Source organism: Puma concolor, chromosome D3 (assembly GCF_028749965.1).
Source record: "Puma concolor isolate L17-30 chromosome D3, mPumCon1.1.hap2, whole genome shotgun sequence".
NCBI lineage: Eukaryota > Metazoa > Chordata > Mammalia > Carnivora > Felidae > Puma > Puma concolor.
The window spans coordinates 23,713,660-23,736,510 of record NC_141678.1 but is presented as its reverse complement, the minus strand read 5'-3'; the positions used below and the strand labels follow the sequence as shown (position 1 = coordinate 23,736,510).

The 22,851-nt window shown below is 49.5% G+C and overlaps 1 protein-coding gene across 2 annotated transcripts in view; it reads left to right on the top strand.

Annotated features, from left to right (window-relative positions):
* The window catches only part of KREMEN1 (kringle containing transmembrane protein 1), a 73,828-nt gene extending 68,662 nt beyond the window's left edge, over positions 1-5,166 (top strand). For both annotated transcript variants that reach the window (XM_086682155.1, XM_086682156.1), the window contains exon 9: positions 977-5,166. In XM_086682155.1, coding sequence (XP_086538281.1) covers positions 977-1,145 — 169 coding nt within the window. In that variant the 3' untranslated portion in view covers positions 1,146-5,166. The remainder of the gene's footprint in view (positions 1-976) is intronic.
* Positions 5,167-22,851: the final 17,685 nt, after the last annotated feature.

Genomic DNA, 22,851 nt, shown 5'->3' with positions numbered 1-22,851 from the left:
GCCCTCCACCACAGAAGTTTTGATATGCTGGCTCCTCCATTGCTTTGTGAAGGCTGCCCTTGTAGGCCTCTGTACCCTGTACCTCACATTTTTCAGTGGAAATAATGTCTTTTTTAATGTTTACTGAGTTCACTCTCATATATAATAAGAGATATAATATAATTTGTATATAATTTATATATAATATTATATATATGCATATATATACATGTCTATATATCTATCTCTATATCTATCTATATCTATATCTATACATATCTTTTTTCTAAGTCGCAATTCACATGGTCTGGGAAAGCCTCTCAGGTGCAGCAAGAGAGCAGGAGGCTTTCTGTAGGGCCCAGCACTCTGCCACACACCCAGGCCCTAAAGCACATGTCTGACTCCCTTGTGACACTGGGGTCCCTCTGCAGCTTCCCTAGCAGGCAGCCCTGGGGGCTGACATGGGGACAAGGGCACATGTTGGCAATAAGGCAGGACCTGCTTCAGAGATTTTGGCTTTCTCTTGTTTTAACTAGGTGGGCTTCCAGATAAATATCATTGAAGAAATGTTCTATTTAAAAAAGAAAAAGAAAAAGAGAGAGAGAAGGAAAGGAAAGAAAGGAAGAAAGAAAGAAAGAGAAAGAAAGAAAGAAAGAAAGAAAGAAAGAAAGAAAGAAAGAAAGAAAGAAAGAAAGAAAGAAGTTTGAAAACTCATAATGTCTCAGGCCAGCCCCTTCCAGATTTGAATAGCTCTTCCAGTTAGAAAGTTCTTTGTTATATGAGCTGGAATCTGTGCCGCTGCATTTCCATCCCACGGGACACATTTCATTCACACAATAGGCCTTCAGACCTCCAACAGGCATCTGTTAGGTCTTTCCTGAGGCCTCACCTCACTCGTTGTCCCATTTCGAAAGTACAGGTATCTCAGGAGACAGTAAGTTGTTTTGGGTGCTTTGTCGTGTTCTACTTGAAATATTAAGTTGTTTTTGTTTGACAGATCCCATCGTGTTCCTGCTTCAGGGGACCTTAGGGATTGTCGTCAGCCAGGGACGTCGGGGGAAATCTGGACCATTTTTTATGAGCCTTCTACTTCGATTTCCATCTTTAAGAAGAAGCTTAAGGGTCAGAGTCAACAAGATGACCGTAATCCTCTTGTGAGTGACTAAAAGCTCCCTTCTCCATGCCCAGGACACGAGGTCCCTCTGAGATCAAGGCCACTGGGGACCCGTGGTTTCCTCTGACCGACTCTCTCTGCCTCTCCCTTGGCCTCTCTGTCAGCCTCGGCAGGAACGCCATCCTACGAGCCGGGAAGGGACACCTTGCTGCAGGGGCAGGCGTAGCCTGGACTCGCCCTGCTTCATCACTGCACTTAGGAGAGAGACTCACGGTCCCGGGGTCTGGGCCTTCCCTGTACCTCTGTCTCTCTCATCTAGGAATGGGGGTGTCAGGACAGAGGGGCTGTGATGGCAGCGATGGTTGTGTCTGGCGCTGGGCTCAGGTACCTTCTAGATAACGGTAGGGTGGTGGGTAGGTGTAGTGTATGCTGAGTCTTGCTTGCTTCTTCTCTGTTTTGTCCTCACAAATCGCTTTCTCCTGGTCTTTATGGTTTAAAACAGGGAGAATTCTGAGGTTCTCTTGGGGACTGGCCTGGTCCTGTACTCCTGGGCATTAGCACCCCAAAGCATAAAGAGGGCCTGTGCTCTGTGCTGACTCTGGGGCCTAGCTCGTTGGGTGCTGAATGAGGATGGGCCTCCTCCAACCTGGGAGAGCCTGGGAATTGACCCCAAATCACGTCAAACGTGCCACCTGCCACACACGGGCTTCTCTCTACAGCTTCTTTCCATAGCCTGGTGATCAGCAGAGCAAGCCTGCAGACGGTTGTATAAAACATCCATGTCGGCTCTACGGAAAGCTTTTATAGGTGCTCAGTGACTCCTTATTGTATTGGATGACCTGACCTTGCCCCTGAGCAGCTCACGGTCCTGTGGAACTTGAGCCAGGCCCCGTCTCTCCACGATTCTCTCAGTTCAGTATGGGGCTTAGCCTTTAGACAGCATTAAGTGCGACCCAGGCGCCAGCAGTCCCTCCTTTGAGCGTCCCTCGTCTTAAAAGAAGATGAAAAAACAGCAGGCAGCCTGTGCTCTCTGAGGCCCTCTCTGCCCCTTCTTATGGGGACAGAGGGCAGTTCTGGAAAAGCTCAGTGGCAGGGAGAGGGCTCTTGCCCCTGGCCTCGCACTACCCAGCCCTTCAGATGGAGAAGGGAGTTGCTGGGAGTGGCATGAGGGCTGAGAGAGGGAGGCTTTGGGGGCCGGAGACCCTCCGAAGGTAGGCCTCCTAAGATTGACGGGTGCAGCTGCAGTGGCTGCCGGTTGAGAGCAAGAGCCTTCTCCAGCTTAGAAGTCCCCCGCATCCGTCCAAAAGTAGGCTTTGTCAGCAGCAGCTGAGAAGAGCAGCCCATGCCTCTGAAGGCCAGGCCTGGGCCAGGCCTGGGCGATTGTCAGAGCATGACTCTCCCAGCGGCACCTGGGCCTCTGGCCTCACAGTTCTCTCTTCGGAGCACTTTGCCCACCTCTCCCAAATCCCTAAGCTACTGCCTGCTGTGGCCTTTCCTGGGGTTCCGCCATGCTGGCAACCCATCTGTGTACCTGGCTGCTCCCAGAAAGGCCGAGGACCGTGTGGGGCCAGCTGGGAGGTGTCTGCAGGGCGACATGACACCCGGCAACCAGGGGAGATGTTGGGACCTGGCCCGCATAGGGGCACGAGAAGGGGGGAATGGGGCAGTGTGTCCACAGGAGGGCAGGGGCGCTGCCCCAGGTACCGGGTCAGGCCTGTGGCAGGCACGGAGCTGCTCGATTGCTGTCTTCACGCTTTGATCTGGAAAGGATAATTACCCGGGAGCAGCTGTCCACAGGCCTCTGGGTCTGCAGGGAGAGGCCTGTCCCACACAACTGGAAATACACTGACATGTGCAGTCTCCCCTCTAAGCTATTCCCGGCTGTCGTGGAATCTCCTCTGAACCAAGTGTCAGGTGTATGCAGTCACAAAGGGCCCTGTGCCCTGAATAGATCCATTGATAGCACAAAGGGAATGTGGAATTTAGCCCCTGGAGGGGGTTGCCTGGCCAAACGGCAGTTGTTCAGCTGCCTAGGGCTTCCTGTGGCCGTTGGCCTTTGGGGCATCCCGTGGGCCCTGCCACCCACCCTGCCCACCTTACACAGCCAGTGTGTTGTCTGAGTCTGCAGCTGGAGCAGCCCATTCGGAGTCCCAGGAAGTGCTGGTGACGCCCCAGTGACCTCCTTCCTGCTGGTCCTGGCACAGCCCACTGCCAGCAGGATCAACTTACTGTCCAGGGAGCAGCCCCAGGAAACCCAAACCAGCCTCAGGACAGCGCTGGGGGAGAGAGGCCATAAATTGTCCCAGGCCAAACCTCCATAAACACCTCAGCCTCAGCCCTGGCCCTGGTTGGAACCTGTCAGCAACACCCCACAGAGGGTCCCCTGTGGCTAAGTAAATACCTGAGAAATAAATTGTCCCAGAGGAAGTGAGGGATGCTTCCAGGAGCACAGTAGGAGGCCTATACTTGATCTGGAAAGATCTGTACTTTGGAGAGAAAGTGGAGATGGGAGGGGTTGAAAAGCATGCCCCTGAGAAAGGATCACAAGCAGATTATGCAAGAGGAAGGGGAGGGGCTTTGGGGACCACCATGGCTGCCGCTTTGAAAGCATCCTGCCCAGACCCTCTGCCCTGAGGTGATAGAGGGAAGGAGGAAGAGGCTGTAACAGGGCCTCTGGGCCTGTGTGCCCTCCTCACCCCTTTAGTGCGGGACCAGGGAGGGAGCTCTGCCGGTAGCTGATCTTGAGGCCTCCGTGGTAAATGCACCGCAGCCAGTTGTGAACCTGATCTCTGGTCTCTTAGCCGCCTTTCACAGTGTCCTTGGCCCCTCTGGAAGGCACATGGCGCCCCATGTTCTTCCCCAAGTGTCCAATTACTTGCAGAACAGAGGAGGTGTAGGCATGAACCCCAGGTGTCTCCTCCACATCCCCCTTGTCAGGACAGGGTTGAGGTCTCTTTCTGGGCGTGAGCAAGGTAACCAGGCTGCTGTGACTTCTTCAGTGTGGGTTCTGGCTCAAGATTCCCATCGGCCAGAAACCCACAAAGATCAAAGCACTAGCAAGTACAGCTGTTCTGGCCCTCAGGCCAAACCCATACAACACTACCCACTCGCCCCATTGTCAGCCCAGGGCAGGAGCTGGCCTGACCCCCTCAGGATCCCACGAGGCCGTCTTGACGCACCAGCAGGGCTTGTAGGCCATCACCAAGCCCCATGCATCCTGGGCACTTGATCTTCGAGAGCACTTATCAGTGGATGGCCTCTGAGATCCCGTCTCCCTTGTCTGATGAGGCCATCTAGGTCTCCCAGAGCCCAGCCAGCTCCCCACCCCACAGCCCAGTCAACCCCCACCCTCTTGGGTTTCGGATCTCCTGTTTGGTGTTTGATGTCTGCTTTTGTTACTACCTTGGGAACTTTTAACTTCGTGATTGTTTCCTCTGGTGTCTTTGTTTACCTTCCTCACTGTTCTACCTCCTGGCCAGGTCTCTCAGCTTAGCTGCCCTGGCGCGGGGTATTTCTTAAACCTTCCAGCTGCAGCTGCCTCCCCTCAGACTGGACAGCTCAGGGGTGACAAGGGGCCTCACCTGCTGCCTGCAGACCCCAGCACAGCCCATGTCACAGGCTTCTGTCTTGCCAAGTCAAACATACTCAACAAGGCAGAAGTGGGGAGTGGAGGAAAGTCTGAGGTAAATCTGCTTCAGAAAGGATGTGTCTTCAGGAGCACACAGTGGGGGACCCTTTCCCTTCCCGCACAGGGAGCTGCCATTTTGGGGTTCACGCAGCGTCAAGACCTGCCCACATCCAGACTCACCTTCCCGCAGGGATCTTGACTCTGGATGACAAGGCTTTATTTGTAAATATGCTCTTAATATGCAACTTTGAGAATAAAATAGAAACATCATGTATTTTAAAATATAAGATGAAGTGTGACGCACTGTATACAATTTAATATATATTTTTAGGATTTTGTTATTTAAGAAAATGGAATGTAATGGTACTTAACTTTTACAAAAGAGAGAAAAATGTTATTTTTACTGTCTGGAGAAAATAAATATTCTCACTGTTGTAGAAACAGCGATGGGCCCCCTAGCATGTCGTTTTTACAGGGGCGCCCCCAGCACCTTGGAACGAGGCGGGTGTCGCCTGCTGGCAGACTGTGTGCTCTTCCGAGGCCCACGCAAATGCCAGGCCTCACCGTTTGCTCAGTTTCTCCTGTTAGTGGTTCCAGATTTCCTCAGGTGTCATCATAGCTTTGACCCACAGTGGATCTTCAGCCAGCCAGACCTGACGGAGTTAGAATTCCACATCAACATACCGCACCTCGGAATCGGGGTCAGGCCACAGGGAGAGCCACGGGCTTTGCGCACAGAAAGACCCAGGTTTGAATTGACCTTGGTTCCGTCAGTCCACTCCTTGGCCTCAGCTTCTCCTTCTGTAAAATGGCATCGTATGTATGTCTCCAAAGGTTATGAGGATTAAGTGAGAAATGTATGTAAACTGCTTATGTAGTGATATCCCGTGTGGATTTCATCTCGCCTTTCAGAGCAGCGGTCCTTCCCCCCTCCCCTTCTTTTTAACAGTCCCGGTAGGAGCTCTATGTAGGAGCTGTGTGCTCCCGTCCGGCGCTGCACACACCCTAGCAGCCGTTTGGTGGGTGCTGTCGTCCCTGTTTCGCTGGTGAGGAGACAGGCTGAGAGAGGGGCCGGGGCAGGAGTTGAGAGCCCAGACCTGGAGCCAGCCTGCCGGGATTCAGCTCCCACCATTCATTCGCCGCGGCCAGGGAATGTGAAACAGGCAGCCTTTGAAGGGTTTTGGCAGAGGGATGACATCAGATTCCCAGTTTAGAACCATTTCCTACTTGAATAAGGAAAAACAGTTGTAGTGGGGTAAGGCCAAGGGCAAGGAGGCCAATCGGGAGGCTCGGACACACACAGGTCCAGACGACAGATGCAGAGGGCTGTGGATGGAGGGGAGGCTCCAGGCTGAGAGACAGCACGCCGTACCCATCGGCCAGGGCCTTAGGCTCACACCCCAACCCCACCACTTACCACATGACCTTGGGCCACTGACCCAGCTCTGTGTGCCTACCTTCTCATCTGTCAGCTGGGAACAATTACAGCATGTACCTCATAGAGTCGGGATGAGGTATTACCTATAGTTTGTTTTCAGAAAGTGGTAGCTGTTCCTTGTTATTCTAGAATGGAGGTGGGAGATTAAGAACAAAAATGATGCCCAAGGATTCTGACTGGGGGCTGAGGGGAGGGGAGAGGGTTCAGTTTTTGAGGTAAAGACTGACCGTGGAGCCAGGTGTGAGAGAAAACAAGCTGAGTTCTGTCTGGACTAAGTCGAGTGAGGGCCCTGTGGGACACTGAGGCAGCCTGAGACGCATGGAGGGTCAGGTCCAGGGAGCACAGTCCACGGAAAAGTGGGCACAGACAACCTCCTGGGGTGTGTCTGAGGCCATTCCAGAAGGCTGCTGAGGACAGTGTCTCAGAGCACAGGCAGACGAGGAGGAGGCTGGGCAGGACCCAGGGTCGAGGGCAGGACCAGGGTGGGGGGCTGGTGGGGCAGGAGAGGGGGCAACCCCCAAAGCCAAGTTTCTGACCTGACTGGTTCAGGCACAGGCACTCACTGCTGGTTGTATGAGCCTCAGTTCCAAAATCTTAGGAGGTGCTTTGCCAGGTAAGGTCCCCGCCCCAGCCGGTCCTGGCTACAAGAAAAGGAGGCGCCGGCCAGTCCAACAAAAGAACATGAGCAGATGTGTCTCTCAAAACCTGCCTGGATCACTTGCCTCAGAATCCCTGATGTACTTGTTCAAAATGCAGGTTACTGGGCCCCACCTGCTGAGTCAGAATCCCTGGGAAGCTTCCTAAATAATGCCAGTGCTCACTGAAGTTTGACAACTGTCTTAATCTGTCTGATAAGTTCAGTTGGTAGTCACCTTCTCTTCGGGAAATGAATTGTCCACACGCAGATGCAGACGGCTGCCTCCTTTGCTGCTGGCAGCATATGTGTTATGCAGCTGCAAAGTCTACCACCTGGGACAGAGAGGGGACAGAGAGGGGTATCGGATAAAAGGCACAGCACAGCAGGTATTCCAGATACTTCTCTGGTATGGAGAAGTACCAGAGGAGCCCGCTGTCCTCCCCGTGCGTCGCCAGCAGCCAGCACTCACACCCGCTGTGGCCCTCGGAATATGAGGGTTCCTTAAAGGCCAGCTTCACCTGAGTGTTTATCCTCTCTCTTTTCCTGGAAGCTCTCTCCTTCCATGAAGGAAAATATTTTTGGTGGCTGATGGAAAACAAATGGGGTGGCCTTGCTGTTGAATCAGCCTGCCACAGAAAAATGGATGCAGCCAGAGTATGCAACTCTCCTGCCTAAAACAGGACTGGGAAGAGCCCCCCACACCCATCTGTGTGGGCTTTGGGGGCCACCAACCTGGACCTCGTCCCCTTGTTCTCCCAAACCCTTGAGATGCGGACATTGTAAGACCCGCCCGTGGGGAGCCAGCACCAGCCCCATCCTTTGTCAGGCAATCAAAGGCTCTTCTTCCTGTGGAGACAAAAAGGGCTGGACAAGAGTGACCTTGTCTCCAAGCTTGGAAGTCACATGATTGTCTCTTCTCCCCATGGGCTGTGTGTGCCTGAAACTTCAGACCATCTCTGGGAACTGGGAAGCTTTTGTTCCCCGGTGGCGGGGTCGGGTCCCCATGGGGGATTGTTTTTTCTTGGCTGAAAGGGACACTTTGGGGATAGAATATTTCAACCTCAAGAAGCAGCAATATTTGCTTGTAGCTGGAACTCTTCGTTTCTGGTCTCCAGCTGTTGTCTGGAGCCACCAGGCCCCCGCTGAATGGGACTATGCCTGGTAACCGAGGGCGGGCCGCACTGGGCTGGGCTGGCCATGGACCAGCCCGTGTCCAGGGAGGCCCGTCTCCAGGACAGCCCGGAGGCAAGGATGCCTGCGGCCCTCCCAAAGGTGCTCACTGAGCTCTGGAATCAGCCTGCTAGCAGCAATGACTGGGCTAGGGAATGGCTCCACAGAGAAGCATTTCAGGGGGAAAGTGGCTCCAAGATTAACGTGCAGAATAACTCCTCAGGGGACGAGCAGAAAGGACTGAAACAGCCAAGGCTTTTGCAACTGAGGAGCTTCAGATATCACTTATTTCACTCTTAGGAATGTTTAGCATTGTCCCCATTCAAATGAGGCCACCAAACTTTTAAAAACTTAGTAGGGGCCTGCTACTTTGCGCGTTAATCGTGTGAACACGTTTTGGGGCGCCTGGGTGGCTCGGTTGAGCGTCCAACTTCCGTTCAGGTCACGATCTCACGGTTCATGAGTTTGAGCCCCGTGTCAGGCTTGCTGCTGTCAGTGCAGAATTTGCTTCAGATCCTCTGTCCCCCTCTCTGCCTCTCCCCTGCTCACTCTCTCTCTCTCTCTCTCTCTCTCTCTCTCTCCCTCTCAAAAGCTGAATAAACATTTTTTAAAAACCGTGTGAATATATTTAATGAACATGCTTTAGCTGCTAGCACCAAAGATAAAATTGGATCAAGGGCACCAAGGGGTATTCAAACCTCCTATTTGGCCCAATAGGGGGCAATTTTTTGTTGGGCTTGGAGGTGAGCTGAGGAAAGCACTTTTCAATGTGCAAGGATAAAAATAATGATGAAGGTGATGATCATAACAGCCAGACACTGTGCCTAGCACTTGACAGACAAGACTACATTCATCTTTGGGACAACCCAGCCTGTGGACCTAGGCTCGCAGAAGGGGCTCAGCCCAGGGGAGGGCAGAGCCAGGATCCAGCCCCCGTCCACTGGCTCCGAAACCAGGGGGCCTTACTCCTGTTGTGCTGCAGGCCTCTTCCACCCAGGCAGGGGCATGGGCTCTGAGGAAGGCCCCACAGCCCCCAAGTATCTCCCCATCATGAGCGTCGCTTCCAGACAGCCCAGGGACAGTACCAATCAATTTTCTTGGAGCAGGGAAGGCATCAGACCTATGCTTCTTTACCTATTTGCGGACACAGGACCCTCTGAGAATCAGATGAATGTTATCAAGCCCCACCCCTCCCCCAAAGACCCCACCTACAAAAATCTGCATAGAAATTCTGGAGATTCAGAGACACTCTCCCCTCCCTGAAACCGTCCCATGGACTTTAGCTTTAGAATTTCTCCATTAAGCTATAAGCAAGTTTACCTAAAAGTTAAAATTAGGCCAAAAGAGTGGCCTAATAATAACAACCGTGGATACACTTTCCTGATCACTTATTAAATGTCCAGCAACCTTTTCTGCTAAATAACTATTTTAGACTTTGCAGACCATGGGGTCTCTGGTCTCTGTCACAACTACTCAGCTCTCTGCACTAGTTGGGAGGTATCTGCTTGCCAGAAACAGGGCCCATCCTCTGGGACCCTCAAGGATTCCCATATGGCACTGCCCATCTTGGCGCCATCCAGACAGTTCCATGAGGGGTGGGGGATTGGTGGGTGGGTGGGGAAGGGTCACCAAGTCTCATGAGTAAGCAGCCACAGCCAACATGTAAATAAACCTAATTTATGGACACTGACACTTGAGTTGTATATAACTTTCACATGCCACCCACTATTCTTTTAATTTTTCCCCAAATCAAAAAATGTAAAAGCCATCCCTAGCTCGTGGGCCCAACCAAACAGGGGACAAGCCCGCAGCCCAGGGCTTGCTGCCCCCTGCGCTATGCTGAGCACTTTTCATATTATTTCATGCTCCCAACACCTGTACGGATTAGGCATTCTTATTATACCTTTGTCAGATGAGGCCACTGAGGCTCAGAGAGGTTAAGTAAGTCACTGAAGAAGCACAGGAGTCAGGACTGGAACACCCTCCCAAAACTACTTGCTTTCCAGAGAAAAGGAAGGGAAAGTTGCCGTTGCAGCAGGAAGGGGGACCCTCACTCATGGCAGCACTCTGGGCACTGGGAGGGCCCAGAAGAGGCTCCTTCCTTCCTCATCTTTGCTTGAACGCTCTGCACTGCAGGGGAGGGTGGCTCGTTTCCTGACCCCCTCCTCCAAGGATGGAGGCCTCAGACCCAGGGCAGCTGGTGGTCCTCACATTGTTTTGCACCTCCCAGGTTCTCTTAATTATAACCAATTTACCACCCTCAGCAATTCCTTGTTCTCCTTTGCTAACACCCGCAAGTTGGAACCATCAGCCGGACTCCCAGCCAAACGCTTGGCTAAAATCACTTCCCTTTCCCATGTAGGGAGCCCCCGTCCCTTACAGGATTGCCTTTCTTCTCAGGCCTGTGAGGCGGGCAACACCGGCCTTTTTGCATGCCGCCTTGCTTGGCTGGGATTTGCCATCCAAATCTCTTAGCAAAGGGGGAGACAGAATCTGTTTAACTTTGTCCGACTCCCTGCCTTCCGGGCTGTCTGGCTCAGAGACTGACTGCAAAGGGCAACCTTCCTTCCCTGGTGCTCTTCGCCATTTCTCCATTCCAGCCTTAGCAACTTGGGCCCAAGGCTTTGGAACTCTCTGCTCCAGAAACACACTCCGGGGTGGGGGGGTGGTGGGGGGTGACAGGCACCCAAGGCTGGGCCTGAGGAAGGTAGAAAAAGGACACGAGTTTGACGTCACAGCCTGTGTAGGTAACCTTGGCCGAGCAACCTGGCTTCACTTTGGAAGAGCCTTGATTCCTTATCGGAGGGACATTAGGACTATGAGCTCCAGACTTGTGGGGACCTGGGTTCAGTTTGGGCTCTGTGGTCACAAGTTCCCACAACTCAGGCAAGTTGCTTTACCTTCCTAACCTCAGTTTACTCACCTATAAAGTAGGTATGGCAGTAGTTTTTCATAGGGTTGTTGTGGAGCTTTAATCAAATAATAAAGGTAAAATGTTAGCTCTGCTCCCAGCATTCTAACGGTTTTTATCGGTAAACTCAGGGTGGTTATCCTCCTAACCACAAAGGTCTGGAGAGGAGTCAACATGTCAGGGGCCTGGCCTGTAGTCCCGACCCTGCAAGGGGGAGCTAAATCATAGGGTTCTCACTAGATCCCACGGAGACCACCAGGAGCACAGGGGACTTCAGATGCACCCCGTCTTTGGGATTGAGAACTCCATTTATCAAACTGCAAGCACACAATGCACTAAGGGCAGTTCTCTCTGTAGAAAATAATTCCTAATTTGGTTCCTTTAAGGAGCTAGTTTTCCCCAGTGCATTCTATATGTGGCCCTGTTTTACAAAAGTATCTGACCTTCACCTTCTCAGGGACGTATCTATCTATGGGGGTGAAAGTAACCTTCTCTGCTGGCTTCATGCCCGCAGTGGATTTCCTTATCAGGAACAAATACAGAATTTGGATGTAGTCCTATTTCCCTCCTGGCGCCAGGTGAGCAAACAGTCAGGCTAAGTAAGCCCCCGGGCTCAGCTCGCAGAGGGAAGGTTTAGAAGGGCTGCGTGCCAGTCAGGGTGCCCCTCTGCACAGCCCCCAGACCCGGTCTTCCGCGCCCATGCTTTCCCTGCAGGCGCTTTCCCAGCGCAGCCTTGCTCGCCAGCGCCGCCCAGTGGTAAGACCAGAGACCTGCCGAAGAAGGTCCGCCCTGAACCGCCGCTTCCGCGCAACCCTCCCGGTCATTAACTCCGGCTTCTCACTCTCACCACGACACTTAGAAGCTCTGTGATTTGCTAACCGTGCCAGAAGGTGAGTCCTCTGGGCCTTGACCCCACAGAAGATCTTTATTTAAGAGCATCCTTTTTGTTCTGCTTATAAAAGGAAGCAATTACATCAGGTGGGAGTGAAGCTGCCGAATCCGACCCCGAATCTCTCCGTCTCCCGGAGACACCTGCTGGTGCAGGGGGCCTCTCAAAGCCTTCTCCCCAGGGTCAGCAGGACACTCGGCCCCCATGCCGAAAGGTCCTTCTCTTTGTGAAGTCAAAATAAACATCCCCAGCCCCCCTGGGCTACTTGAAGTACAAATGTTTCTGCCTTTGGAAAGAGAAAAAAGAAAGATGCAAGTTCTCCCTGAGCAGATGGGCGCCAAAGCAGTAATTAACCCTCAGCAATCGGCGTGTCTGATCTTCTGCCAACGGGTCTGCAGCAGGTTGGGGCGGGGGGGGGGGGGGGGGAGGCTGATGTGGGCTTCTGCTATAAGTTTGTGTTTGATGGGCCTTTGAGGCCTTGGAATGCTCTCTGGAAAGGACGCTAACTACGTCTTTAAAACTCTGAATTAGGCCCTAGGGACCCATCCACAGAAAGTTCCTGATGCCGCAGCACCCGTTCTAGGTGGAGGGCTGTGAACAGCCACAGCATTCAAACCACTCAGGACGAGGTTCCTGGTGGGGGGTGTACATACAGAACCCGGAGGAGCCGGGTCCACCACGGGGCTAACATTGGCTAAAGTCACATTAGTAGCCAACATTTATTAAATGCCTAAGGACCAGGCTCCCTGCTAAACTCTACACACAGCATATTATTTCATTTGGTCTTCCCAGCAACCCCGTGGGCTGGGTATGGTCATACTCTCATTTTACAGATGAGAAAATTGAGTCTCAGAGAAATAAAGTCTGTTGCTGATGTCATTTCATCCCAGCTGAATAGACTCTCTTCTTCATATAACATGTGTCCTTTGCCCAAGGTCATCAAGCTTGTGAGTGGCAGCAGAGCTGGGACCGAAACCCCAGGCTTTATGACTTCAAAGTCCCATCCGCCCAGCCCTGCCCATTTGTGTTCACAAACACAAATGACAGTTATCACTTTTCAGACTTCCAGAAGCACTGCCCAGCTCAAAGGAGCTAACCTATGGCCACTCACTACAAGGATTATGGTCAGGGCTCCCCTTGGGTGTAGCCAGAGAGAATGGGAGAGGCAGTTGTCAGACTCCCATCATGAGAGGCCAGGGCAACTGAGAGGATCAACCCCTTCCATCTTTCCAATGAGGAAACTGAGGCCCAGAGGGCAGAACTCATGCCCAAGATGCCACTGTGACTTTGTCTCCACAACCAGCGTCCTTTCCATGGCTGCATGGAGCTTCCTGGAGAAAAATGGAGCCAGTGGCAAGAACCAGACTGGGAATATAGGGAGAAAGCTGATCTTCCTGGTGTGTTCCCTAGGCCCTCTAGTATGAAAGGAGGGCACCATGCAGTTTCTAAGGGTGTTTCTTGCTTATGCACAGTCATCCATGGATGGCTTTCACCTTTAGCTCTACGATCTTATAGATTTAAGGCACACTTGTATCACAAACAGGCAGGTGAGGGCATGGAGTGTGCATAGAGGGTCTCCAGGAGATTTTAGGGGTAAGGGCTAGGAGTATACTTCTTCACTGTAGTTCACTTCCTCCCACATCCCATTGGCCATAACCAGTCACATGAGCTCACCTGGATGCAAGGGCCTCTGGGAAATGTAGTCTTCCTTTGGGCAAGGAAGTATGGGAAATGAAGTTGGTAAATCCATGGCATTGTCTCTGACACACTATTCAAAAGTGCACAGTCATGGGGTGCCTGGCCGGCTTAGTTGGTAAAGAATGCAACTCTTGAACTCAGGGTCATGAGTTCAAGCCTCACACAGGGCATAGAGCCTACTTAAAAAAAAAAAAAAAAAAGTTTATTGTCATGTCAGGGCCTGAAACATCTCAAGATCAGAGGGAAGTCCAGTGTGTGTGTTGCTCAGCACATGTGAGGTTGGTGATGTGGGTTGGCACAGCGTGAGAAATGCCAGTGAAAAGGTGAAAGGGGAAGAAGGTCCTGATTTGCATTCAAGCCCCATGTGGCTCAAGTCCCTGACATCAATCCAACCATAGCAGAAGGTCAAGATGGTGCCAGAGCAAGATGCAGAATCTTCCAGATGAATGTCAAGGGAAACCCAATAACCCTGAAAACATGAAGCGAGGAGGCCTTGCTGGCTCTCCAGAAAAGAAGAGGATGCAAACTGGGAAATACAAATAAAGAACAGAAGAGAGAAGCAAACAAGGGGCACTAGGGCATTCTAAGACACAGGGACTGGTTCCAACAGGGCCTGCTTCACAGGTCTGCTACTTCTCAGTCACAGAAGGCACCATGTTCAGAAGGGGCCCATGCTCGGCTCTGCTGTCGCCATCTTGAAATTCTTTTTATTTTTTTTTTTTTCAGGACAATCTTAAGTTTATTTTTTCCCCCATTTATTTATTTAAATTTTAATTCCAATATAGTTAACATACTGTGTTATATTAGTTTCAGGTATACAATATAGTTATTCAACAATTCTATACATTACTCAGTCAGGGTGAGTGTACTCTTAATCCCCTTTACCTATTTCACCCATCCCCCACTCCCACCTCCACTCTGGTCACCATCAGTTTCTTCTCTATAGTTAAAAGAGTTTGGTTTTTTTTGGTTTGTCTCTTTTTTTATTTCATTTGTTTGTGTTGTTTCTTAAATTCTACATATGAGTGAAATATGGTATTTATCTCTCTCTGGCTGACTTATTTCACTTAGCATTATACCCTCTAGATCTGTCCGTGTGATTGCAAATGGCAAGATTTTGTTCTTTTTTATGGCTGAATAATATTCCACTGTATATGTATGCCACATCTTCTTTAGCCATTTATCTATTGATAGACACTTGGGCTACTCCCATAATTTGGCTATTGTAAATAATGCTGCAATAAACATAGGGGTGCATATATCTTTTCAAATTAGTGTTTTCATATTCTTTGGATAAATAGCCAGTAGTGGAAGTCCTGGATCATGTGGTAGTTCTATTTTTAATTTTTTTTTAATTTTTTTTAACGTTTTATTTATTTTTGAGACAGAGACAGAGCATGAACAGGGGAGGGTCAGAGAGAAAGAGACACAGAATCTGAAACAGGCTCCAGGCTCTGAGCTGTCAGCACAGAGCCCGACGCGGGGCTCGAACTCACGGACCGCAAGATCATGACCTGAGCCGAAGTTGGCCGCTTAACCGACTGAGCCACCCAGGCGCCCCTATTTTTAATTTTTTGAGGAACCTCCATACTGTTTTTCACAGTGGCTGCACCAGTTGGCATTCCCACCAACAGTGCACAAGGGTTCCCTTCTCTCCACATCCTCACCAACACTTGCTGTTTCTTGTGGTTTGGTTTTAGCCATCCTGACAGGTGTGAGGTGATATCTCATTGTGGTGCCATCTTGAAATTCTTAATAATTTTCAAAGAAGGAGCCCCACGTTTTCATTTTATATGGGGCACCACAAGTTATATAGCCAGCCCTATGTCCAGAGATAGCAGCACTGGTTCTGGATGACTCTGTCTCCAGGACATGGGGTGCTGCTGACACAGGCTGCTTTCCAGCCTGGTGGGACAGTGAGACAACAAGGAGCTGGATCTGAGGTAAGATGAGTAGGGGTGGTCAACCCCCGAGTATCTTGCTCCTTAATGTGCCCAGGTATAAACATTTAGAAGGGACTGGCTTCAGATTCCACTTGCTCAGGGAATCAGATTGGGAGGAAACAGGTGCTTACTGGTAAGAGATTTTTCAAAAACAGAGAATGATGAGCTCTGAAAGAGGTGTGATGTTGAGGATGACAGATGAGTAGATGAAGTCCAGGAGCCCAGGCGGGAAAACGAGGGCATCAAATCGAAGTGGGGGTGCCCCTAAAATCAGTAGTCTCTACTTTCATATACAGACATCCAAAGAGGCCTGTGCATTTTTTAAAAATAGTCCTGGGGCGCCTGGGTGGCGCAGTCGGTTAAGCGTCCGACTTCAGCCAGGTCACGATCTCGCGGTCCGTGAGTTCGAGCCCCGCGTCGGGCTCTGGGCTGATGGCTCAGAGCCTGGAGCCTGTTTCCGATTCTGTGTCTCCCTCTCTCTCTGCCCCTCCCCCGTTCATGCTCTGTCTCTCTCTGTCCCAAAAATAAACAAACGTTGAAAAAAAAAATTAAAAAAAAAAAAATAGTCCTGATGCTGGAGACATTACAAAAGCAGGGAATAGATTAATCGGCCTAAAATGGAAATGGCTATGGATGGTGGTAGTGGGGACCCTCTTCAAGTCAAGGAGGGGTTCAGGCACAGCTGGCAAGCTGATGGGATCAGCCCCCCATTGCATTAGCCAGAAGAGGCCACGGCCTAAGGGAAGTAGGAAGCTGGCACAGTGAGCTCAACCCAGTTACAAATAAGAGGAGTGAGTAGTAATAAGACCTTGGTATCATTTGTTCAGCACGTACTGTGCCAGGCACTGTGCTATATACATATTAGTTATCCCCTGCTGCATAACAAATCATCCCAGAATTTAACAGCTTAAAACAATGACGGTATATGACCTACAGTTTTTCTGGGTCGAGATTCAGGAACAGCTTATCTGTTCACAGGGTCTCCCACAAGGTCATAATCTGGATGTCAGCGAGGGAGGCACTCATCTGAAGGCTTGACTGGGCCTGAATGACCCGTGTCCAACATGGCTCACTCATGTATCTGGCAGGTGGGTGCTGACTGCTGACAGGAGGCCTCAGTTCCTCACCACTTGAACCTCTCTATGGGGCTGCTTAAGCATCCTCAACACATGGTAGCTGGCTCCCCCTGGGGCAGTAGAAGAGAGAGGAAGATGGAAGTTTCCATGTCTTTTGTGATGTAGCCTCGGAAATTACATTCCACAATATCCTATTGGTACAGAGGTCAGCTCTATTCAGTGTGGGAGGCAACTACACGAGGGCATAGATACCAGGAGGTGAGGGTCATGCTGGGTACCATGGCGTGTTACTTGCATTATCTCATTTAATCATCACAGTAGAGTTGTGGTTATAATATTTTCCCCTACTCAAAGAAAGAAAGTTTATTTAATATCAAACAACAATACATAGCAGAGTCGGGATTTGAATCCAGCTGTCCCTTGGATATGTCTGAACTCTGTGGTGAGCAGCAGTGATGTAAGCAAGGCCTGAGAGAAATGTTCAAAAAACCCCATTAGACAGTGGACTCCAAGCAGCAGGATGTGTTTCTCTCCTCTGCGGAGTTCCGAGGGAAAGAGGCATCTTCTCTCGAACTGTCTTACGGGACATGAGGAGCTTTGGTCTGGGAGGACAAAAAGTAGCTGCCTCTCTCCAGGCCCTCCTCATTTCTCTCCAAGAGGAGGGGCTGCTACTCCAAATGAATCTGATTCCAGAATAGTGACTGAGTTGAGTTTATTGGTGGTCAGTCATTTTTAGAAGATACTTCTCACATGCACCTCTCTCTGTCTCTCCACATACATACATACCACATGCATGCATACAACCACACATGCATAAGCCTGTGCACACACTGTCATACGCACGTGCGTACCACACAGTGCATGTGTGTGTCACATGCATGAACATGTCACATACATGAACACACACCACACACTCTCCTTTTAGGCTCTCTGCCCCTGAGCGAACACATGATTCATTTTTTTCTTTTTTTAAATATTTATTTATTTTTGAGAGAGGGAGGAGTGGCAGAGAGAGAAAGAGACAGAGGATTGAATCAGGCTCTGTGTTGACAGCAGAGAGCCTGATGTGGGGCTTGAACTCATGAACCGTGAGATCATGACCTGAGCTGAAATTGGACACTTAACCGACTGGGCCACCCAGCCACCCCCATTTTTTTTCCCTAAATATTTATTGAGCACGTATTTTATGCCTGGCATGGTGCTGGGTTCAAGGGATAAGGGATATGGCATTAAAAACAGACATGGTTTCTCCTAATGCAATGGGACAAGAAAGAAAGTAAAAGGTATACAGAGTGGGAGGGAAGAAATAAGACTCTCTTTGTTTACTGATGACATGATCATCTATGTAAAAAATTTTTTAAACTTGACCAAAAAAACAAACAAAAACCTCCCAGAAATAATAAGTGATTATAGCAAGGTTGCAGGATATAAGATTAATATACAAAAGTTAATCACTTTTCTATATACCAGAAATGAACAAGTGGAATTTGAAATTTTTAAAAAAATACCATTTGGGGCACTTGGGTGGCTCAGTCAGTTGGGCGTCCGACTTCAGCCCAGGTCATGATCTCGCAATTCATGAGTTTGAGCCTCGCATCGGGCTGTCAGCACAGCTCAGAGCCCAGAGCCTGCTTTGGATTCTGGGTCTCCCTCTCTCTCTGCCCCTTCCTCACGCATGCTCTGTCTCTCTCTCTCTCCCCCAAATTAGTAAACATTTTAAAAAAATTCTGTGAATTGGACAAACTGACTCTTAAGTTTATAGAGTGGCAAAAGACCCAGAATCACCAATACAATATTGAAGAAAGAAGAATGGAGAACTAACACTATCCAATTTCAAGATTTACTATAAAACTACAGTAATCAATACAGTGTGGTATTGGTGAAAGAATAGACAAGTAGATCAATGGAACAGAATAGAGGGCCCAGAAATAGACCCCCATAAATATAGAAACTGATTTTTGACAAAGGAGCAAATGCAATACAATGGAGCAAAGATGATCTTTTCAACAAATGGTGCTGGAACAACTGGACATCCACATTAAAAAATCTAGACACAGGTCTTACATCCTTTACAAAAATTAACTCAAAATGGATCACAGATCTAAATATAAAGTGAAAAACTATAAAGCTACTAGAAGATAACTTAGGAGAAAATCTATATAACCTTGTGTATGGTGATGATTGTTTTAGATACAACAACAACAAAGACACAATGAAAGAAATCACCGATAAGCTGGACTTCATTAAAATTAAGAACTTCTGGGGCACCTGACTGGCTCAGTTGGTGGAACAAGTAACTCTTGATCTCAGGGTTGTGAATTTGAGTCCCATGGTGGATGTAGAGATTACTTAAAATCTTAAGGGGTCCCTGGGGGGCCCCATCAGTTAAGCTTCTGACTCTTGACTTTGGCTCAGGACATGATCTCACGGTTCGTGAGTTTGAGTCCTGCATTGGGCTCTGTGCTATCAGAACAGAGCCTGCTTGGGATTCTGTCTCCCTCTCTCTCTATCCCTCTCCTGCTTGCTCTCTATCTCTCTCTCAAAATAAATAAAAATAAACTTAAAAAATAAAAATAAAATCTCTTAAAAAGTTAAATACTTTTGCTCTGTGGAGCTCCTGAGTGGCTCAGTACGTTAAGCTCAGGTCATGATCTCACATGATAAGCTGAGGTCATTTTGGCTCAGGTCATGATCTCACAGCTGGTGAGATTAAGCCCTGCATTGGGTTCTGTGCTGCCACAGAATGACCCAAACCTGGAACACTGACAACACCAAATTCTGGTGAGGATATGGAGCAACAGGAACTCTCTTTCATTGCAGTGGGAATGCAAAATGGTACAACCACTTTGGAAGACAGTTCGGTGGTTTCTTACAAAATTAAACATACTCTTACTGTACGATATAGCAATCATTCTTGTTGGTATTTACCAAAAGGAGTTGAAAACTTATATCCACACAAACCTCTGAACACAGATAATTACAGAAGCTTTATTCATAATTGTCAAAATTTGGACACAACCAAGATCCTTCAGTAGATGAATAGATAAATGAACTGTGATACATCCAGACAATGGAATATTATTCAGCACTAAAAACTAATGAGCTATCAAGTCATGAAAAGATGTGGAGGTAACTAAAATGCACATTAATAAGTGAAAGAAACCAATCTGAAAAGGCTACATACTGTATGATTCCAACATTCTGGAAAAGGCAAAACTATGGAGACAGCAAAAAGTTCAGTGGTTGCCAGGGGCCTCGGGGGAGGGAGGAATGAATAGGCAGAGCAGACAGAACAATAAAATACTCTGTATGATACTATAATGATGGATATATGTCATTCTACATTTGCCCAAACCCACAGAATGTACAACACCAAGAGTGAGCCCTAATGTAAACTATGGACTTTGGGTAATAATGATGTGTCAATATATGTTCATCAGCTGTAACAAATGTCCCACTCTGGTGCAGGATTGTTGAGGGGGAAGGCTATGCGTGTGTGGGGCAGGGAGTATATGGGAAATCGCTGCATCTTCCTCTTAGTTTGCCATGAACCTAAAACCACACTTTACTGTCATGAAGCCTGTGGTCATGCACCCCAAGTGGAACTGACCTTCTGGGTGTCCCTGCTCCTCCTATCACATCTGCTGCACTCACTCACCCCTTCCATTCAGCATTGGGTGCAGGCATGGGAAAGGCCGGCCTAGACCTGGAGCCTGAGCCTTGGACTCTGCCCGGTTTTCCAGAGGGCCACAGTATGGAATTGATCATTAGCTTAATTAATGGTAACGTGTATTGTAGAACCTGCCAAAGTTATAGATGCACAGCCTCTCTTGACTTTTTGAGTCACAGTAAGATGGAACATTCCAGAAATCAAGAGACCAAGGTCAAAGGGTTTTTACTGTTCTTGTCTCTTCTACCCCAACTGTGCTAAGCAGCTTGTAGATATGACTCGTTTCTGCTTTCTGCCTTCTGCCAGTGGTAGGATTTCTTTGCCCAGGCAATGCAGGACTCTGCAGTGGTGAAACTCAGCATGCCCTATTCTGTGGGCACAACTAGTGGTAACTTCAAAGGACAGAGAGGACATTTTCATTACCCCTCCTCAGATAGAAACGGTGGGCTCAGCACAACTGTCTGACTTGCTTGAGGCAGGTCACAACTTTCTTAGCTCATATGGGACCCCCGGAGGTGACTCCCCCTTTCCTCTCTCATCAAAACAGCACACAGCAAGCTGCAAATTCTGGGGCGGAAGGAAGGAGTTCCCACAGGAATTCAGCCCTGGTTGCAATATGTTTTATCATCTGGAAGGCCACATAGAGCCTTGTGTGGCTTCCTCAGGATCGGTGGTCACAGTTGTTTAATTCCAAAGAAGAGCTTGTCACCCAGTGATGTCAAAGTGCAGTGCAGGCTTTTCTGAGAGTGTCCCAGAACCAAGTTGCATATTGATTTCCTTTTTGTCAATGTCTTTGCGCATTTAACAAGCGGGGGACCTCCCTGGAAACAGGATTAGAGCATTCCTGGAGCTCCCAGCCAGACACCAGCTCTGAGAACTACAACCACAGGTCTTTGGGCAGTATGAGCTCCCAGCAGAAGACAAGGATGGTGGGCGATGCCCGGTGGAGAGTGCCTTTGGTGGGTGAGCCCATAAGTGCATGTGAGAGAGCCTTGGGATCCTCAGCACATTGGGACCACCCCATCTATAGACCAGGCCTACCTAAGTTACCTCTGGTTCCAGATGTAAATGCCAAGGCCAAGTGATTTAAAGTCACAATCCGGCAAGTCTGCCCATCAGAGCTGGAGATCAAGTGCAGACACCTCTGAAGCATCTGGGCAAATGGCCCACTACCCCCGCTTGTACCCTCCTAGGGGGAGAAGCTCATACCTCTCCAGGCAGCTGGTCCCGCATTCAACAGATAGGACACTTGTCTGTCCAGACCTTGGACTCCTGTTGGCTCAGGAATATGGGCCTTGTCCTGACCAGTCTCTCAATCCCATCTATTACCCTTTATCCCTCTGCCACTGAGGTCGTGCCATAATCAACCCTTGCTGAGTGACCATAACAGCACCCTCAATGGTCTTTCTCCTCCCACCCATTCTCCACCATCCCACAGGGGTTCCTTCCTGAGCATAGGGCTTACCAGCTCTTTCCTACCTAAAACCTTCCCTGGTTCTGCAGTGCTCCCAGGATAACAGGGCTTCCAGGGCTTTCATGAACTGGCCTCAACTGACCACTCCAACCTCAATGATGATGATGATGATGATAATTATAATAATATGATGATGATGATGATGATTGTCAACACCTACATGGCACCTATCAAACTCCAGTTTAATAGGAGTTTAAATGTCCTGAATACACCGACTCACTTCATCTTCTCAACAGCTACAAGGATGGGGTCTCCAGCATCCCTAACTTATGCCCAGCTTCAGTCCTTGTACAGTCCATACTCTTTCTCCTCTGGCCCTCAGACACACTTTTCCCTTAGCCCTGAACACACCTCCATGTCCTCTTTGCCAGACTAAGGCCATCCCTCCCTCAGTCCCCAGTAAGGCCACCCCTGGGCATGTATCTATCCCAGTTGGAGCCCCAGGAACAGCTACATAATCTGCAGGGCTAAGTATGAAATGAAAATAAGGGGCCCTTATTCAAAAACCATGGAGAGTTTCAAAACAGTGACAGCAGAGCATTAAACCAGAGCATTAAGCAGGGCCCTTCTGAGCTTGGGGTCCTGTGTGACTATGCAGGTCACACACCTATGACATCTGCCCTGTGGGTCCCTGCAACACTTTGGTAAGAGCCTTGCATTAAATCCTGTGCAGTTAGCCCTTTTGAGTCTGGCCTTGACTGATACCAGCATCCAATCTATGCTACCAAGGTCCCCAGGCTAAGCCCCTGGATGGAGATGTTGCTGGCTTAGCTCTCCCTACCAAGAGAGCAAGGTCCCTTGATCCCCAGGCCTGTGCCAATGCTGGGTACACATTAGAGGCACTATGGTACTGGCTGGGGACATGGATGAGTCCACACAGAGACCTCAGGGGTCATGAGCAGGCCCACTTTGGGTCCTTGCACGGAATGTAGTGCGCAATGCCAGTGGCAGGGGCCAGCCCTCCTGAGATACCGCACTACCCCACACCCTGGACTCCTTAAGCCAGCAAGAGAGACTCAAGGCGGGGCTTCAGGGTGGACTGGATGAACTAGGGGATGAGAAGGAGTGGTCTGGCAAGTGTGGAGAGGAACAGGCCAGAAGAGGAGGCCCCTCCCAGAGAGTAGGTGGTGAGGGATGAAGGAGAAAGAGTGGGCATAGGGGTCTGCAGAAATCTCAGAGGTCCAGGCAGCAGAAGCTTTAGAAACAGACATGCATGTGACAGAT